This window comes from Solea solea, chromosome 2 (assembly GCF_958295425.1).
Source record: "Solea solea chromosome 2, fSolSol10.1, whole genome shotgun sequence".
NCBI lineage: Eukaryota > Metazoa > Chordata > Actinopteri > Pleuronectiformes > Soleidae > Solea > Solea solea.
The window spans coordinates 36,457,927-36,479,427 of NC_081135.1; the positions used below are offsets into that span (position 1 = coordinate 36,457,927).

The following is a 21,501-nucleotide window of genomic DNA, read 5'->3' on the forward strand; positions in this document are numbered from 1 at the left end:
TCGATGCTGGAGCACCGAGCACAGCAGCAGCAGCAGCTCAGTCAGTCCGTCGCTGCAGTCCTACACAGCGGACACTCATCAACATCCTCCCCGCGTCGGCGCTGCTGTGACGCCTTGGTGATTCTGAGCGGACGGTGGGCGGCTCGGCCGAAGCACTTTACGGAGGGGAGGATTTAACCATTCGCGGTGGAAATGAGGACACCTGCTACAGCGGCTTCTCCCAGAAGGCGGACCGGGAACTGGCATCGATTTTCCCCGTGCAAGTGAGAAAGGTGGTAATGCAGCAGCGGCAACGGCGGCGGCGGTGGCAACAGCAGCTCACAGCCGCCTCTGCTACACTAGAGACCGTGTCTGTCACTTCCTAGCCACCTCGGTAGCTAGGTAGCTTAGCGTTAGCTAACTAGCCAGTACGTTAGCACCAGCATCAGCAGCTCGTCTTCATCACGGGATAGCTCTTATGTCAATACGAGCTCATGTCGGGATATTTTTTATACATATATTTAGAGGTACTTTTCTCCACGAGCGCCACCTGGCTGCCCGTTGTTATTTCCACCGTTAGCCGCGGTTAGCTCTGACCGTCAGCTAGCGTTTTTGTGTCGGCTAGAAACGCTCTTGCACAGGCTGCCACTGTCAGGGAATGAACTTGGTATTCAGTGAACAGACTCCGAGACGTCGTCGCTCCGCGCAGAGTCGATGAAAAACTACAGGGTTAATTTAACGCGTCAGCTCGGACATTACTACGTGAACACATTTATTCAGGTTTAACAGATTATTACCGGGTTTGTTTGAGTGTGTGCTTCAGGGGCTATTACTCTTGTCCATTAGTTACAGCCACATTTTTTAAAAATTCTGTTAGAAGGATTCAAACTCAGATGTGGTGCATAAGAGGACACATACTATAGTTTGCATGTCCTCTCAAAGGTTTTTTGTGTGTGTTATTTTCTCCATCCATTTTACATAGTAAGCAATTGGACCTGCTGCTGGGCAGAATCTATCACCTGCTTCATGTTTTTCTACCTTTGCCAAAAGCTTTCTGGTTGTGAAAACTAGGCCCAAAATAAATTCAGGCAAATAGCTAATTGTGTTTTTTCTCACAGATATTGTCATTTGCAATGCTATTGTGTTTTTTGGCTTAAAACTGAGTACTATTTCTTTGTAGTGTAGCTTTAAAATTGAGCATTATTACATGACACCATCGAAACTTGTACCACTATAAACTCCAATTCAAGATTGGGACGTATTACTTGTGCAAAACATTCATTTATTCAGTTTAGAAGTCCTTAATCTTGCTGACTAAGACAGGTTGTGGCACATTTAACAGGATTACAAACAAACAAAGAAATTAGCAGCAGAATCCATCACCTGCTTAACATTTTTCTACCTTGGCCCAAAACAAATTCCGGCAAATAGCTAATTGTGTTTTTTTCTCACAGATATTATCATTTGCAATGCTATTGTGCTATTGTCCCTATTGGCTTAAACTTAAGTACAAGTACTTTGTATTATAGCTTTAATTGAGCATTATTGCATGACACCATGGGGACTTAAGTAGTACTTGTACAGGTAGTCCCATCTTTCCCAGTAGTACAAGTTCCCATAGAATGGGACATTTAGCTTAGAAACATGTACAGTATGTATTATTTTTTCTTTTTCAGTTGGCAAACATTTATTTATTTAGTAGTGGCCCATTTAACAGGGTTACGAACAAAGAAGGGATGAAAAGATGTACTTTATAAACCACAAAGCTTCTTATTCACTTGGAAAATGCTGAAAAGTGTCAACTGGTGTTTCCCAAACCTCCAGATAATGGTCTCGTTTTTTTTTAGTTTTAATGATTTCCTCATTATATGGAGTTAAGAAACCAGCAAATATTCACATTTTAGAGGCTGGAATAAATCTGAGAGCTCAAAATAACGTTTAATTTAGTAACTGAATAGTCACTGATTAATCCTGGCAGTGTATTTTCCTATCTCTTTATAATAAATTACCATCTCAATGTGAAAATGATCAATTATTCAGTACAACAATATACTGTATGGTAGATTCAAGCTCAGATTTGATTCGTCAGTGTTTTTTAAGATCACAACTGTGAGTTTTTGTATTTATTCTAAGTATCGCAGCCGAATCCAGCAGAGTTTGTGTCGACAGAGTTGCCAGTATTTCCACAGGGCAGTTGTTTGGTGATTCTCTCGGATTCTGTACGGCCTTTTAAGCCTCTGGAAAATATGTTTTGTCTCTGCTCTCATGGCAAAGGATTATGTGTGTGTGTGTGTGTGTGTGTGTTAGAAAGACTGAAGCTGATTACAAGGTATTTATTTGCGAGAGGACATGTTGATGGATTGGTTATTACTCCAATATTTGAGCTTTCACTTTGATCTATGACATACCTGATTGTTGTAGTCCTGGCCATGTGTGTGCGGTTGTAATTTAATGCTGTTGCACTCGGTGAGATGATATGACGAGTGTGGAGATAACAATGAAGGGAAAGACCGTAAAAGCTCTCCTGTCGTGACAGAACACACTGTACTGGCTGTCCACGTGGAGGTGGTGGGCTCCGTGTACATGGGATGTCGGAACCTCGGAGTTGACCACATTCTAATTGAGAAGTCGTTAAAAACCACGGATGTGAGCGCACTCTTGGGTCAGCCGTTGTCAGCAATACCAGTGGCAAACAAAGCTCACGTAAACAGCATAGCAGCACGTTCAACATTCGGGGATTATTGTTAGATTACGCTGTTGTAAAACAGCTTTCTGTAATTCTTTTCTTATATCATTTATCTGTCTCTCGCTTCTTAACTTGTATGTGCACCAGTGACCAGAACAAATTCCTAGTATTGTGAAAAATTTACCTGGCAATAAACCCAAAAGCTCGATACCCAGCCCTAAACTGTGGTCACTTGTGAGCTTGTGTTTCTGCACGGCTGTTTCCCATAACTACTATGTTTTGACTTTAGGATTTAAATTTGCGATTATTGCGTCCATACTGTTGAGCAATTGTTGAGCAATAATTTCTTTTGTCTGCACGAATAAGTAAAAACCATTACGTTTCATAGGTTCAAAGCAGTTTCATAAGCAAAAAAAAAGCACCAATTCTGACGAGTATCAAATGACATGGTCTTCTTTTTATATTAGGTGATTTAGAGGATGTTTGCTAACTTCATCTGTCCCTTTTTTCCAGAATCACCATGACCATTCTCCTGGTGACCCGTCTCTCCTTCACTGAGGGACCTCATCGCTTTCTGGTTTCTGGGCGTAACAACGCAGGGATGAGATAATAAAGTCGACGGCCTGGTTTATGCTGCTACAACAACTGTCGCGGCACTTTTAAACCCACCCTGTCCTCCCTCCTCCCCCCCCCCGAACCCCTGCCCAAGCTAAATTGATTTCAAGAGTGGAAACATGACGACGCCGGCCCTCCTGCCGCTGTCGGGCCGCAGGATACCCACGCTCTCACCAGGCGCCTCCTCTTTCCCGCACCACAGAGCAACGCTGAGGCTCTCCGAGAAGTTCATCCTCCTCCTCATTCTCAGTGCCTTCATCACCTTATGCTTCGGGGCCTTCTTCTTCCTCCCGGACAATTCCAAGCACAAGCGCTTTGACCTCGGCTTGGAGGATGTGCTCATCCCTCACATTGACCCGCCCAAAGAGGGGAAGCATTCCTCCGGACAGGTCGTCATACACGGACAAGGAGGACACGACGAGAACAGACACAGGTAAGTGTCATTGTCTTCTTAAATTTCTATGCACTTAAGTTTTTCATGCACACGCTCCACATCTCCTTCCACATCTGTTTTGGGTGTGTTACAGCGCCACCTACAGGCCTGGCACATACTCTGCAGTGTTGTTTTGGGAGTTTTGTGTCATTACTTGAAACTTGTATAGGAGAGACGTCTTGCTCCCACGTGATGATGATTTCATCGGGTGGAGTTTGACAAGTGATATTTGCTCCTTTTGTTATTAGGTACATCAGCACAGGTGTTCCTTCCATCCTTCCGTTGCAAATCCTCTTTTTTTTATATCCTTCTTAGCTGTGGTCGTTCTGAATCCTTCAGCCCTTTTGTGTCTTTGTTGGGTGTAACGGTTTAAGTCCATGTCAAACACTCTTCCTCTTTTTTTTCTTTTTTTTTATCACCCCTGTTGTCTCCTCCTACAGGCAAACGTGGTCGAACTTGATGAGCTAGAACACGCTGGCTGTTTGCAAAGCTTTAGTGGCTGCTTAAACAGGCCTGGAAATGGGTGCGTGCTGTTGAGCCAAGTGCTGGCAAAAAATTTGGCCTCAGCTTTTACGCTTGACATTCGGAATGTCCAGCCATCATTAGCTCCCTTTTGTGCCTCGCTGAATGAAGCCAGTTGCTTTTAAAGGGAATTTCTTCCACACTGAATACATTTCAAATCTGAAATGGAAGGTTGCTTTTTTTTGTCGCAGTGTGTTTTACAACATTGGAACACATTCTTAAGAACCACAAAGCCTTTGTTTATAATTAATTGATTCATGTTTTCATCTCTTCTTTGCCAATTTGTTGAATTAAAAGGGTGATCTTAATTATATGGGGCTGCAACTAACGATAGTTTTTCATAATCGATTGATCCGTTGGTTGTTTTCTCAATTAATCGAGTACTCGTTTGGTCCATAAATTGGTCAGAAAATGTCTTGTTTTGTCCACAAAACTAAATGATTCAGTTTTAATGATTTTTTTTTTGTCATGTGGAGCAAAGAATCTGGAAAATATTCACATTTAACGAGCTGACACACCAGAAAACTTGTTTTAATTGTTCATTATTTTAAATTATCGAGTAGTAATTAAATCGGCATTGTTAAGCAGTGATATAAATTTTTTTTTTTTTTAAATATAAAGTTGTTTTTCAGAGCCATTATTTTTCTTTTGGGGTGTTGCACAAAGGAAGAATCCCAACTAATCACAATATGCGGCATGATTTCTTTTTGACACACTCGTGTGGGCTAAGACTTGTGGGCTGAGATAAAATACACAAAATGCCAAACGGTAGGTGGAAAGGATAATTTCATTGGGAAGGTGTGGTACATGCTGCTGAAGGAGGTCATTAGTTTTACTGAGTGCTGGGCAAGGTGTTAAAAGCAATTTCTCAAAGAGTTTCACAGTGGAGACCACTGAGTGTTGCTTCCTCATCTCCTGTGGCGCCGTTTTCATTTTTCCATCTTGTAAGCTAAGCCCTCTAGAGCTTGGGATGCTGCCCGCTTGAAATAATGTAATTATTATTGTCCGGCAACACAGGAAAGCAAAAAACGTGACCTGGTTACGCGTTTGGGATCTTTTGTTCTTCGGATGTGAATTGGTTTCCGCTCCAGACGAGTGACGATGCACATTATAAGTGCACTCTTATTGTTCTTGGCCATTGTTCGGGTATTTGTTAAAATGAGATACCAGTTGGTTTTGGCAGAGAAGCATCTCAAGAGATACAGCAGCAGAGAGCAGCAGATATTTCATACCCCAGTGGTAAGCTAAAATGTTGTTGCGACTTTTCATCATCTGCTTTTTTGTGTTTTTTAAGTGCAGATTGCAGCCAAACCTCACATAATATGAAAATTAGTTTTCAAAGTAAAAAATATAATCAAACGACTATAATGAGGCACATTTATATGCATATTCCATCACAGAAGTATGTGATTTGTCTGTCACCTACTAAATTGGATGGGGATTGGATGGACCCACGTGAGAGTGCAGCCCATGGCCAAGCAAAAAAGAGAACTTGGCTTGTAACTGGAAGGTTGCTGGTGCGAGGCCAAGGGCTGGGTTACCCCCCCAGAACAAGTGCTGGTTCAAAGCCCAGATCAATGCAAGTTGTGTCATGGAACCCGAAGTAAAAACCTCTGCCATTTAGGAGCACCAGTAAGGGTGGAGGGAAAAATTGATACAGTGAAATATCGCGATTTATCGAGATATATATATATACTGTGTATATATATATATATATATATATACATACATACATACATACATAGAATGTTTTTAACAAATAAACCTTAAACTTTGTTTGCTCACTAGAGCTGTTGTGTGAGTATTTTGTGTGAGTATTATTATATATGATTATGCAATACTGCTCATTTTTGCAATATTGTGATAATATTGTATCTTGACTTGAGTATCGCGATAATATCGTATCTTGGTGTCTCTGGAGATTCCCCACCCCCTATGCACAAGCCCAAAATATAGGTGCAACCAAGCGACAAAAGGGCTGCCTCTCTGTCATTTACTTAAGTAAGTGACTTGGAAACAAGAATTAGGTATAGGTAATTATTTGTTTTGCAAGTACAAACATAGTATGTGTGTACACACAAGCACTCAAACATTAAATGGTGCCATTACTTCACTGGTTGGATCAACCGGTAAATGCTCGACTGTTTTGTAGCGCTTATATGACATACGCAGGGCTGAAACTGTTAATTGATTATGAAATATAATTGTTAGTTGCAGCCCTAGTTTAGCTACTCCCATGTCTCCCCGCGGTGGTGCTGCTCAAATGAATGAGGGAAAACTTGGGTGGAAGTTACCTGGCCGAAGAAGAGGGAGTTTGCAGCGGGATAACGGCGGAGAAAGCTACGTTAAGAGACGCTCCATCCACGTTCAATACATGGACATTATGACCTTTGTTCTCTATGTTGTGAATAAATAGAGAAATCCTGCACTTCTAACTTTTCACAAATATTTAGTTTTCTTCAGTTAGACAGATATCATGATATGATTGTCTCGCAATATATTGATTATGACAGAATCGTCGTATTGTGATATTATCGGTATCGGCTTCATATCGTGATTTTACTGGTATCGTGGATAGGGCTGTAAAGTCCCAATCAACTGGTCGATTTATGAGTCGATACGTTCTGGTTCGACTCAAATTTTGATAAGTCGACTTGTTGCCGTGTTAATTTCATACAGTCTATGGTTAATTTGATTTCATCTGGAGGAATGTACCAAGTGCTAATGGGGGTGTGTTCAGAGCACCCCTGTTCCACAGTTAACAGCGTGTCTTCAGAGAACAGCCCCTTGTTTTAAGTATTTTGGATTAGCCCAACCCACAAGAGGCAGATAGAGTACGTCTGGTGGTTTTATTTAATTTTGAGCTACAGTCAGTCCTCCTCTAACATCCATGTCAAAGACATCAACAGTGTGGCAGCATTTTACAAAAATAGATGGCGATAAAAAAGTCGATAACTAACACTGCACCTCTAGGCTTGTAAGGTAGCCTTTAAGTGACATATTCGGGAGTTTGTGGCTTTCCGTTTTCTGGCTGGGCAATTTATCTGAGTAAACAAACTTTGGTATGTATCCAGATTTTGTGAATTCAAATGTGTTTTTTGTGCTGCTGTCGCCGCAGGTTCACTTCAAGCTTATCGTCCTCCCCCCCCTTCTAACAACAATCTGTCTCAGTAAAAGCTTTAAATTGCCAAAAATGGTACTTAAAATATTATTTGTATGCCGGCTGAGTGACTATAAAGGGGCTTGGTGAAGTGAAATTGTGCAGCTTGTTCATGGGATGACGAGTTAAAGTCTCGAGGAGGAGAAAACCGCTTTTTGAGATCTCCTGGAATTAGTTTTATGCAGATGTTGGGTATCAGAAATGCTCCCCGTGTGTCGAGCCTCGCGTACGCATTCAAGCGACGTGATTATGTTTTGATTTTTTCTCTCCCCCCGCCTCCCCCCGTGCTTAGAGCAGCTTGTGTAAAATGTGTTCCCATCGCTCCTCGTTTCGGCTGCTTCAGCTGATCTTAAAATTATCACCGAGCGCTCCAGAGGACGAGGGTTCAAACAGACCGTGGAAAATGAGGCGCGGTAGCATTTAAAGAGACCCTCAGGAACACCATGCAGACGCGTAATGATAATAATTTCACCTTTACTTTATTTGGCCACAGAAAATCCCAGTCCTCTGTTCACAAGTTCATCTAGTTAATAGCTTTATAAAAGCCTTCTAGAGAGCAAAGGTTATTTTTTTTTCCTGTTTGCCGAGGGGTTGGAGTGAATTTTTGAGTTATTGACTGTAATTTAAAAAGCTTGGAAATATGGCTAAATGTCTCCCTGCTTGGCTGTGCTGAGTTGTTTTCTCCCTTTAAATAGCCGACAGTATTTCTTGTCTCAGATTTTTGTTTTTGGGCAACATTGACAAAGAAGTGTAAATCACCGTGATCTAATGCAGGTCTGTCAAAGTCAAAGACAGGAGGCCAAAGTTAATGGTGTAACATGCCATCTCTCGGGCCGAATTTAACTGTGTGGCGTGCTGGATGTGGCCCGCAGACCTCTAGTTTGACACATGCCATCATATGCGTTCAATGTCGTGCAAAATAAAACGGATCCCTTCCTAATTTTTCCCCAAAAAATGCCAGAATATAGAGTACAAAGATAATATCTGTACACATACCGACTATAAATAAACTCCTGAAGCTGAAATAGAGACTTAGTTCCTGTCACTTACTCCCTCTTTCTCCTGTTACCCCCCCCTCCTTGAAGTCACCCAAATTTCCTCATTGAATATTTTATGTGATGTTATATATTTGACCCCGTGGAGAAATAATCAACAACTTCAGTAACAAGTTAAAAGTTTTGTTCATTCATCGGGCAAAAAAAACTTTTCAGACTTGTGATGACATTTACGGTTCATTAAAACAAACGGAAAAAAGGATCTGTTAGATTAGTGGAGGAGAAGGCTTTGAAATTGCATCCCTGCACACATTTGTTTTTGATTTAATGCATCCAATATTTTGATGACATCAATTTACACGGTGTCGTCCAGCGATACGCTGCAGTCGCTCTGACATTGTATGAATTCTCTTGGATTCTGTGGCAACACGTCTATTTAGCGTTGCGCCAAATTGAGTTACTCTGTCCACATGAGGATATTAGACCATGAGCATTCACGCTGGTTCTTGTCAGAGTGTATGGTAGGTTACACAGGCGTGCCATCTGCCACCAGCAGTAACCACAGTAACCAGTGTTGGGCTGCACACTCGTGAATATCCAGCCCTCGGTGGATGCATATTTTGTCCCAACGGCGTTCTCCCTACATTAATGGTCACCATCAACAGGAAAGTATGAGGGGGTTCGCTGTAATTAAGGTTTCCTCTGCCGTGCAGCCTTATTTGCAGGCTGGGGATTTTGGTACAGCACTAATGCACCAGTGTTAGTATTCTGCATCATCTTTACGCCTTGTGCAGTTAAGGGAATGCTAAAGGCTGCACTGCAATATCCTGTTTGCTGAATGATTATTTCCCTCAACAGTCCACTAAATAACAGATTGTCTAGTGGCGGGCTCAATCCAGTGAACTTCATTGGGCATTTGCACTCGCGTGAATTGCTGTGTAATGGCTGCAGCTGTGCTCCTGCTATATGGGAAAACAAATGAGACACTGAATAGTATTCCTGCGTCTGAAACTTTTCAGCAGGGAAAAGCAGAGGAGCTGCACATACAAGAAGAGGTTGAGGAGAATTTGCAGAAGTTTTGGGTTGTTTGGATCGCAGCATTGGATTCCACTTGGGTAGTCGTCTAAACTCGGATCATAACACTGCCCCTATGGGCTTGTACAGTAGGCTTTAAGTCACATGTTTGGGAGTTATTGGCTTTGCATTTTTTTCTCTGGGCAGTTTATTTGAGTCAATAAAATTTGGTGTGGATCCAGGTTTTGTGACTATGTGGAAAACAAATGAGAGACTGAATAGGATTCCTGTGTCTGAAACTTTTCAGCAGGGAAAAGCAGTGGAGCTGCACATACAAGAAGAAGTTGAGGAGAATTTGCAGAAGTTTTAGATTGTTTCACCTTTTTTTAATCCACACAGAACTGGTTATTTTTAGGTCTCCAGAGTGGAAACAAATCTCAAAACCATGAAAAACAATGATGATTCTTCTTTGTGTTTTGAGTTTGTACACCGTATGTAATCTTATGCTGTGTCAGAGCTGGGAGTGACGTCAACTCCGGGTTCACAACAGCATTCCAGAGAGATATGAGATGAAAAAAAACATGGATGCAAACCTATCTCGAGCTTGTCATTGTCAGCAATTCCAGTTTTTTGTACCACACAAAACACTTAGCAACATGTCCACGGGTAAAAAAATTAAACAGTACTATGTTTATCGGGGGGTGGGGGGGTTGATTTATTGATGTTTACGAGACGTTGAGATGCTATGATGTATGGTTTGGAGACAGAAGAAGACAGAAGGTGGAGCTGGAGATGCTGAGAGTTTTGTTGGGAGTGACCAGGGTGGACAGGATTACAAATGAGGTTGAACGGCTTGTTAGTAAAGATGGAGAGGGGCAAGGTTAAGGTGGTTTGGAGGGACAGTGATTATATTGGACAAAGGATGTTGAAGATGGAGGGAAAAGAGTAAGACCACAGAAGGTTCATAGATGTTGTGAAGGAGGACACAAGGACAGTTGAGGTCCCCTAAAGGTGGAAGCCGAAAGAAGTATTGGGGCAGCCATCTTGGAAACCTAACTTGGGGTATGTGGGATTGCTTCAAGCAGCCTCCTTCTCATATTGAAGTTTATTGCTTGTGGAGGCAGCGGGTAACCTGGTTGCACAACGTATTGCCCTGCCAGTTATAGTTAGAGTTGCATGTGCTTTTTTTTTTTTCCCACCTTTTTGCTCTCCCAAGCGGCCATAAATCAGCATCAACTGCACCCCTTATCATATTTAAAGCCCGGGCCAACATCAAAGTGCACTTATTTATCATATTTAGTGTGATCTTAGATATTATTTCTTGGTCTTCACGCTTCATTCGCCTGTCAGCCGCTAAAGTAAATCTAGGTTGGCGTAAGTGTTTGTGTGTGCGGTGCACGGTGGAGCCTCAGCCCCCTAATAAAGCAGCACCAGCTTGTACGTGCAGCTCACCATATCTCACACACACACACGTACACTGTCAAGCTGAGTCAACCTGGAGAGAATACTGAAGTGGTGCCGTCGGTGCAAAGGCCTCATGAAACCATCCGTTCTGGTTTGTGGGTCCAACAGGGGTATAGGCCTTTAATTTTGGCCTCTGTTGTTGAAAGGAAATGGAGGAGTCATCTATGAAAAAGAGAGGGGCTTTTCACACATCCATCAAAACTGTTGAGCCATTTAAAATTTTAATGCCCGAAACTCCATTCGGCTGAATGGATCCAGCTTTTTCCTTTTAAAGGGTAATATCACTGCAATTTTAACTATTTTCCATTAATATGCCTGTTATAAAAACCCCAGCAACTAACCATTGCCATCTTTACGTTTGTTATATAGTAGTTCACTGACTCATAAGAATGTCGCTTTAATAGGGGTGGGTCAAAAATATCGATTTGCTGATATATCGTCGTCTATCCTTGTGCAGTGCGATAATTGATGTGCGGCTACATCATGTCTCCTTACGGTGGCGCTGCTCAAAGAAATGAGGGATAACTCTGGCGGGAGATATTCACCATCGCAGAATTGTTGTATCGTGATATCATTGGTATTGCCGACCATGTATTGCGTATGGTATTGAGAGGTAACCCTATTGTCTTCTTAAGTTTGTACACTTAAGTTTGTACACACCCACACGCTCCCCATCTTCCACATCTATTTGGGCGTGTGGCAGTGCCACCTAACCCTGTTTTGGGACTTGTTTGTGTGTAAAGATATTTGTTGAAACATGGCAGTTTTTTTTAAGAATGAAAGATTATATAGGAGAGTTTTTGCTTCCACGTAGATCAGGCGTCAGTTGCTTCACTCAGTTTATTCAGCAGTTGTGACTTCAGTAATCCTGCACTTTTAACTCTTGTCAGACGTTTGGTTTTCTTCTTTAGACAGATATCGTGATGTATCGCTATGTTATTGCCTTGCAACAAATTGATTATCACAGAATCGTTGATATTATCGGTATTGTGGACTAGAAGTATTTTTGTCGTTCCAAATAAAAAAACAAACACTTTTATTGTGAAATTCTGTGGAGTATTATATTGCGATTACATGAGGGAATATCGCGATATAATTTTAAGAATAGTTGGACTTTTTTCACTTGACCGTCCCCCTCCCTCCTGACCAGACTAGACTGTCATCGGCTCGTAGGACATTTGAGTTGACCCCTGAATTAAAGCCTCCACCATGTTACTTGTCAGGAGAGTGTGAGTGGATGATGGAATAAGAATGGTACATTCTCCTTGGTTTGGTAAACTAAATGTGTTGTTTGCCGTTGGTGTGAAACTAATAAACACACTCCAGTCACACCTGCTTCCACCACTTTGCGTTCAGTGTTAAATCGAGCTGCAGATTGTTTTACCAGTCCTTTTTACTGTGTGCACTTGATTGTCACTGTTTTTTTTGGGTGGGGTGGGGGGGGTTTCAGAATAGATATCAGTACAAGCCGAACAGCTCAATAGGATATCAAATTCATCTCTTAAATCAGTGTTTGTAGTAAATTTGCTCATCCCAATTAATTTGTCCTGTCAGGAGATTTCATCTTGCACAGTGGATATTAGCGTGAACAGCCTGCAGAGTGAGGAGTGGACTTCCATCAAGCTTAATCTCCTCATTAACGCTGCGTTTTTAAACATTTTTTTTTTAAATTGAAATCAGATTTGCTCTCAGTATGTCTCATTTCGTGTCGCTCTTGTTTTGTCTCCATCTACTTAACTTGATGACGATGACAGTGCTGTTGTCTAAAAACGCAGCTGCAGCCTTTTCAGATTCAGTTTTTCCCCCTTTCATTCTGTGTTTGTGTGTCACAGAATTCACTCAGTGGTTCCTGTGCTTGAAAACAATGTCAGTTTAGTCTGTAGAACGAAGTAGAAAGCACTCAAACAGACTCTGTTTTATTGTTAGCAGGAGCAGCTGAATGTACTGTAGCAGTTAACTTGGGAAAAACTCCCATTTAATTTAGATCAATGTCAGACTGACTGATGTGCATTGATGTTGGAAACATGACTCATGGGATATTGTTATGGCTGAACAATTATCAAATTATTTTATCAAAATCGCAATACAGCCTAATGCCATTTTTAAATTGCAGGTGGCACAATATTTGTTAAAGCCAGAATGTGTGTCAAATTGTCATTTTAGATGAAGTATTGTCCTGACCTTTACACATCTAATTTTACACAGACTGAAGAGAACGTCAGTATCACACAGTAATCATTTCTAAATGTGTTACTTGAATGAAAATGAGAATAATGACATAAAATGTACCATTCCCTAATTATTGCAATTAGATATTTATTCAGAATCGTTCAGCTCTAGTTATTGTCTCAAGATATGTGAGACAAGGGAATTGCAAATATAGACACAAATATAGAGGTCGACGATTCATCCTGTTGGGCTGATATTTGCTGAAAATACATATTTTAAATACTATAAATGTTGCAAATTTATTAAAACTTTTTTAATTTCTTGTTTCACTGTTTCCATATTCAATATTTAGTTTGTATACACTTTTTTTTTAAATTGAAAATACTATATATATAATTTCACTGCAGTGCAGGTAGAAATATGAAGTGACAGAGTATTAGTGTTGTTATTGAAGTTAAGCTATTTTTTTGGTATTATTTGTTGTCATTTTCCAGTTATATTTTATCAGATGGAGGAAAAAAGAAAATAGGTTAAATACATGAGCAATTATCGGCCACTGGGCAATTATCGACCACTGGGCAATTATCGGTCATTGGTCAATTATCGGCCACTGGGCAATTATCGGCCACTGGGCTATTATCGGCCATTGGTCAGTTTTTGGCCATTGGTTGCCCTGTTTTCTAAAAATCAGCATTAGCCATAGAAAACCCCATGCTATTGATTCGCAGTCCGTGTACAATCAGCTCCCAAGTATCAACAATTTCGTCATGACAAAAGCTCCTCATCCCTCACATTAGCACACTATTGTCATTTGCACTCAAACTCAAGAACAATCTGTATGTATTTCCGTTTACTTTTTTTTTTAAAGCATGACATGAATTTGGCAAAGCCTGACTGATAACCGGACAGGATGTTAAGCAGGGAAAGAGTCGCTGCTGCGTGATTACATCTGTAGATATTAAGTGACATCTGGAGAAGGTCATGTTATGTTAGGTGGGAAGTGTGTGGTGTTGTGCTGGGCGTGCCACAATTCATTGTCCCCGATGACTCACAGAAGGTAGGTTTTCATTTTCTGGCCTCGCTCTCTCTCGCTCTTGATGATGATTACGTCAGATCAGATTCCATGCAGTTATCTGCAATATTAAATATTATTTTTACAAAACTAAATTGTCCCAAATATAAAGAACTGGCAGATTTTGATTGGTATAAAGATGTGTATATATGTATATGTATATATGTATATAGGTATATGTGTGTGTATATATATGTATATATATATGTATATGTGTATATATATGTATATGTATATATATATGTGTATGTATATATATGTATATGTATATATATATATATATATGTGTGTATATGTATATATATGTGTATATGTATACATATATATGCTTCATCATAATTCAGGAGACACAGATGAAATGGGATGAAAACAGTGGGATTATACTCGACTTCCACTGGGTCAGTGGAATAAGGATCAGTGGCTTTTGTTAAAGGAAAATAATACATTGGTGGGTTTAGTGTTTTTGATTGATGATTACACTGGCTTCACATACTTTTTTACCATAGTATTCATATTCGTTCTTTCCATGTTTATGCCGTTATGTACTTTTTGTGGCACTGACCCCAACCCGAAATCATCATTGTCAACACAATCTGAAATGCATTACTCTGCAGGGTTTGTGCAGGTGGCTTGAAATCCTTAAAAGAAATGCTTGAATTTTAATGTTATTTTTTTTAAAGGTTCCAAAAAGTGTTTGTATTTGGGGGTAAAGTGCTTCAGAACGCTTCAAATATTGACTACATGTCTTTCACAAGAAATGGCTCATTGGCTGAATAGTTAGTTTATTACATTGAGGAATAAAAAAAGGTTCAAATAACCTCTCTTGTGTGTGTGACAGAGACTATAATACACAATTTTGGTTGTTTGTAGCATACTACAGTCACTGTTATTGTTATATTCATTTACCACTGCTGCAAGATGCTGCAGACGCATTAAAGATAACCTTAAAGGTGCTTGAATAGTGCTCGAATTTGACTCTGTGTCTCCACAGACGTGAAAACAAGCTGATGGGCTGATGGGCTTTATCAGAATTGTGTGAACGTATAAGTTCTGAGTCAGTGATGACATGTGATGTTTGTAGAAGAGAGATTGTTGATAAAAATTATACTGATATCAACTTTAATTATAGCTTAATAATAATGGTGATGATAATATTATATGAATGATGATGATAATAATAGCCTCAAAACTGGATCTGGATCCTGTAACCTGCAAGATGAGGGCACAGAGAGGGAGTGAGAGGACAGGAAGGAATGACACAAACTAGGAAGAGAAAGAACAAGGTTAATGACCTATAATGAAGTCATATTTCATACCCTGAGTGTGAGAGAGTGAATGTGAGAGTGAGTGCACCACAGGAATTCCCTCAGCACTTTAGGTTTATGGCAGCCTAACTAAGAGATGGTCCAGTCTTTATCAAAAAGGAAGGTTTTAAGTCTAACTTTTAAATACGACACTAATGGACAATTACTATCGTTTTTTTTTGTCGACTAACCTTTGCAGTCGCAGTGCTAACCTTTTTGTGTGTGAAAGTATATTGTAAGCGTGTCCCATTCTGTCATCTCTCTGGAGTGCTGCGGTGGTGACAAGGCCTCTTTAAAGCTGGAGAAAGGGAAACGGAGAGACACTTGCTTGATTTGCTTTGAATGAGCATGGCACGGTAGCTGTAAGCGACAGACGAGGAGTTGAAATCAAGAACTAGAAGGAAACCAGTCATAGAGAAGGAGAGAGAGATAGAGAAAGGAGAAATACCAAGCAAGCGTCTTCTGGGACGATGTAGCCGTGGCTGGCTGCAACACTTCTCGCCAAAATCCCATCACTGCCAAACACTGGCGTTGCAGCAATGGGTTCAAAGTGGGAATCGCTCAAAACAGTAAATTAAGAATTGGCCCTCATGTTTCCAAGGCTGGGATTTCAGATAAATTGTTCTGAATTCATCGGCCAATTCGGCCTCTATTTTCTATCACTGAGACAAACACACGAGCTGCATGAGAGCCATGAGGTCCTGACACGATAAATGTTGCCTCTACCAGAGCTGCACGTGGTGGATTTATGATCAGCCTGGGGATGGGAATGTAATCTCTGGTCATATGATCTTTTTTTGTCCTTTTCTCTGTCTTTATGACTCTTGGTGAAATCTGTGAGGTAATCCAAGTCTCAGAGGATTGCCGCCACAATGGTGATTGCACTGAACCCGGGAATAAAAGTGTTGACTTTCACATTTCTTTGGTCCAACATTATGCCATTTTTAGGTAGTCAACAGGTTAAGGAGCCACATTTTCTCTGAATGATAGCTTCTTGAATTTCCTTTCCCTTGCCCAGTTGTTCACCTGATATCTGTTTAAAAAGAGAAAGGGTAAAAGATACCCTTTGATGGTCTCCGAATATAACCAGGATAACAAGGAGAAATTCAGCTGCCGCACTAATAGAGGCAGCAGCTACCGATGCTTTATGGCTCACTATCAAGGTAGCAAGATCCAGTTTACTCCCCCATTTTCTCCTCTAATACCTATTTCAGATCCTTTCAGGCTCAAGTCAACAACCTTCCTGTCTTTTTAGTGGCCTGTAAATGCAGTAATTCTCAGAAAATTGTGTTTTGTTGATAAAAATGCCTGTGTAAATGGCTTTTGACAGGGAAAAATTGTAAAAAAAAGAATCTCTGTAAAGAGTTGGTAATTGAATCTCTCTGTCCTTTTTGTGTTCTTGTTTTTTTGGGTAGCTCCAAGGACACGTGGACTCGCGTTGTTCTTGTTTTAATGATGGCATTTGTCAGCTGGCCATGAACTGGATAAGAACGGCTTGATGTTAAAATGAAGGCTGCTCAGGTGTTCACCAGAAACAGACATATTTTTGTGTGGAAATAAATCTCTTACCATATATTGAATTCTATTCTATTCTAATCTATTTAAATTCAAATCTTTTATTTTTCCTTTCTCAAATTCCCATCCCTCCCAAATTAAATGGGCCAATGTCACACCCTGAAATGGAGGTGAGTGATTGAAATTAAATATCTGGGATACCAAGGATAAGCAGTTGGTTCTGGCCAATCTCATTAGGCTCCATTTTTTATTTGGCTGCATTTTTATTTGGCAGCGACGCCTTGCATTGGCACTGCTGAAAACACTCATCTTTATCAGCCAACATGAACAATGTTTCTTCAGTTGAGTGTAAATTCTGAACATTTGTTCGATTCAAGCCAGAGTTATTTGCTTTTTTCTTTATCCTGGATGTTTAATCAGACCTTCTGACCTCAGTCTTCGGGATATGAATTTGGCCTCTCGTGCTGGAGCTTTGATTATTCACTCTGAATTTTTCTTTTCACTTTTCACTTACAGTACATCTTACAGAAGTTACATTGCTTAAAATTCAAAGGCTTTCAAAGTTCAAAAATCTGATGAGACAAATTTACCAATTAGGGTGTCTTTCTGTTTTTTGAATTCTGTTGGTAATATAACAACAGAACAAACGCAAGCATACACCTAACACAAGCCTTTCTGGCAATGTGAGGGTTGTATTAGTCAGTTACTTGCCAAAAATGGGGAAGTGCAGGCTCAACAATGCGGGGCTACAACATTGATTTCCGTGAGGGGGTGAAAACCAGTTTCAAACCTGCTGTACCTTTTATGTAAGAGGACGCTACAGCTTTGGACATTGGGAATAAAAGTGTTACAGTCACACCCGAGTATAATTCTGGTACTCCTTAATATGCTTCATACCTTTTTTTTGCCAGTATGGGCATGAAACATGTCTTGAATTGTGTTCATGATGGCCTTAAAAAGGTCGGGAAAAAAAGGTTGTTGAAACTTGCAGATACCCTGGTTTAGAACATTTAAATATTCGGCAAATAATACCCGAATTTTTGCCGGAAATACCCAATCTCTCATGTTTAACCCTTCCGTTACCAATCCGTCGTCCGTAATACGTAAACGGTTGAATAACTGCCAGATATGGAAGTGAAAGTCTTGGAAAAAGGAAGCAGAAGAACTCACTCGCCGGACATTTTTTGACAATTCTACAGCCATAAAATCAAATATCAGGATGGTCATAAGAGGGTTAAAGGAGGCTGTGAAGACACAAGAAGGAAAAAGAAGGAAAGATGACGCTATTACACTCCCACAGCTGAGCTTGGAAAGAGCTGTGACACGTTTAGTGTTGTCGCTTCCATTAGCGCCAAGTGGGACGTGGGAAAAAGCCAGGACACTCGGGCTGTCTGTTAGGTCATGTTGAAAGGAAGCCTGGCAGCTACAGGTCAGAAGAAAACAAAGACAATATCGCCGCTGCCGTATCGACCTTCTGCATTTCCCCTCCCCAACCCTTCATTCCAATTGCAGTGTGTACGTGTTAGCAGGCAGCAAACTCATCCACATGACTATAAACTCAGAGGGGGATTGTTCCCAGGAGAGCTCTCTGCCTTAGAGATGCTTGACAAGAAGACAAACACTCTCTACCCGTTGGACTTTTCACCTTGCAAGAAATAGAGAAAGACGTACAGTGCTTGACTTACCAGCACGTACAAGGACACTGTCCATACACAGCCACCTTCATACACTTGTCCTGGGCAGGCGTATATAAACAGTGATGCTCTGCTTTTGTTAGTTTACATTCATGTAGCTCCAGCTCAATCTCTTTGATGGTGTAAAAAAAAAAAACGACACAGCAGACTGTTGTAATGATGATATTTTTCATGATGTCGGGCACTTCTAAGCTCTTTTATTACCACGCCGCAGTGAGTAGCTGAGTGTGACGGGGTTTGCATTCATCGACGTTATCGCTACTAATCACTTTGTGTAGCTGATCATTGTTTGTGGAGCCACTATATTAATTGTACATGTTGTCGTATTATTCAATCCGAGTTTGCGTCTCAGGAGAAACGTGTGAGTTGGCTAGAAAATCCACAAAGATTCCACCATCCAAATTTCCACCATCACGTGGCCTAATAATTCCCTCTGTAGAAGTCGAACCTCACTTTGAATTATTTTTTTAATCATATGTATGACACCACACATCCCCACAGCTGGTTTTAATAGAATCAAAAGAACTTTAAATACAAATACATATTGCAAATTACTGCTTGAACTGCAATAACATTATTTTCCCTACTAATCAAATAACATTTGTTGTTCACAATGCATTATTTGTTAAGCAAAAGCAATAAATAGAAGGAATGAGCGGATTAGGGCTGAAACTATTATTTCGATTTAGTGATTAGTAATCGGTTACTAAATGTTTTTAGGCTTCTTAAATGTGAGTAATTTGTGGTGTCTTTGCTCCATATAGCAAAGACACAAACTTAATTAATCAAGAAAATAATTGACAGATGAATCCATTATAAAATTAATCGATAGTCGCAGTCCTAGAGCGATATGACTGGATCGGATATCGCACAGATCCAAAACAATCCAAGAAATCCCATTAATCGCATGCTTCACTATGCACAGACTGCAGAAATTATAGTCGGCGACATCCTTTTAGCCGAGTCATGCTGTGGGCTGTTTATTTCTTCTTTATGGGAGAAGAATATTTGTTGCACAGTTGGAGAATCTTTTTAAATAGCTTGGAATTGCTGCAGGTGGTGAATGCATCTTCATAGTTTTAAAAGGTCTAAATTGACTGTATTGGACTGATATTTGTAGATATTAGAGAAGAAGTGGTATCGTGCCATCCCTGCTAAGTAGTAAATGGACCTTACAAAAGTAATGGATGTAAAGTAATTATGTTAGAGCTGCAACTAACAATTATTTTCCGGAACTGATTCTTTTCTCGATTGATCAAGTTGTCGTTCGGTCTGTGAAATGTCAGAAGTTGTTGAAAAATGTTCATCAACGTTTCCCAAACCTCAAATTTATGATGTCTTGTTTTGTCCACATGAACTTTTAATGATTTATTTGTTGTAAGAAACCAGAAAATGTTAACATTTAAGAAACCCCAAAAAACACTCCAACTCATTAATCAGTGATCAAAATAGTTGACAGCTTATTTGGTAATTGATTCATCTTTGCAGCTCTAATACATAAATGAATCATCAAACCATTAAAAAGCCTGATTTATTGTTGCCAATGACCTTTTAAACAACTGTTATTTCCTGCAGATGATGAAAAATGTAACTATTGTCAAAGAAATGACTCGACTCCCTTTTTAAATGAGTTTTCTTTTGTGGATTTGCATACATTTTTTTTAAAAGCAGTGTCCTGTTAATCATGAAATGCACAGACACAATGAATCACACTCTGTTAATCAAAACGTACTAATCCAATAAGAATAAAATTATCATGATAAAGTAGCCAGCTGGAATAATACGAGTAGCTGGATGTTTGGACAGCAGTCAGCGCTAATGGTAATGCTAATGTTTTCAACGGCAGTTGGCAAAGAGGTGGATGGATAGATGGATAGATTCCTGGTGAAATGAGTCGGTGTCACTTAAACTTAAACTTTGATGCCCGGCGTTATTCATGCGATTCAGAAGAGTTGGTTAATGTGTATATAAATATACAGTTAGGGCCATATATATGTGGACAAATTCAATTTGACACCACTGCAATGAATTTAAAAGGAAAAAAAAAAATCGCATTTTTATACATTATTGTCCAATTTCAGGGCCTCAGAATTATTGCACAATCTGCGGATTATGTATTCGATTAATCGAGTACTTGTTTGTTCCGTGAAATATATTCTGTCATTAGGCTGAGAAAACAAAATTAACCTATAAGAGATATAGCAAAAACATTAGGAGCAGCCAAATCACCTAACGTTATTGGTTAATTTAATGTACATTCCCATACATTTTTCTTTTGTGCAATTATGCATAACTTTTCTTAAGTCAATGTTAAAATTAATGTGCATAATGTACTGTAGCTGTCTAACTGTGCGTCTACTTACACTGTTTAAAAAAGTCAGTCCCCCCCCCCCCCCCCCGAGGTTGACTTATCGCTCCATTCACATTCTGCACTGTAGCAGGTCGGTTGCCCTATTCTCTCGCATAAATTGGTAAATTATAGGTAATTAAGACTCGACTGGCTTTGTGTAACCTCTTTGTGTTGGTGTCTCCCTATTTGTTGCCATGGTTACGTGGCTTGGAGCCTGGGCTGCTTTATATCCAGAGTCTTATGTTTCCTTGGCTCCAAAAAGAAAGAAAGGGGGGAAAAAAAAGGAAGGAGAAACTGCCTTTCTCTTAGATACCCCACCAGGCAGGCGACAGCTGCTGCTTCTCTCCAGTTGCCATAGAAAGCGCTCAGTCTTTGCTGAGCGGCGGATTTCATGACAGTGCTGAAGAAGAAATTCCACCGACAGGAAGGAAGGTCGATGAAATAAAGGAAATCATAACTGGCAGCCTGACGGGACCTAAAATAGCTAATCAGGGAGGCGGGGCTGAGCTTGCTCCAGTAACACTTTGGG

At 40.2% G+C, this 21,501-nt stretch overlaps 1 protein-coding gene across 3 annotated transcripts in view; it reads left to right on the forward strand.

Annotated features, from left to right (window-relative positions):
* man1a2 (mannosidase, alpha, class 1A, member 2) overlaps positions 1–21,501 on the forward strand; it is a 133,607-nt gene continuing 112,106 nt past the window's right edge. For 2 of the 3 annotated variants that reach the window (XM_058623369.1, XM_058623372.1), the window contains exons 1-2: positions 1–272; positions 3,179–3,713. In XM_058623369.1, coding sequence (XP_058479352.1) covers positions 3,400–3,713 — 314 coding nt within the window. In that variant the 5' untranslated portion in view covers positions 1–272; positions 3,179–3,399. The remainder of the gene's footprint in view (positions 273–3,178; positions 3,714–21,501) is intronic. The other variant, XM_058623370.1, reaches the window with a different exon arrangement.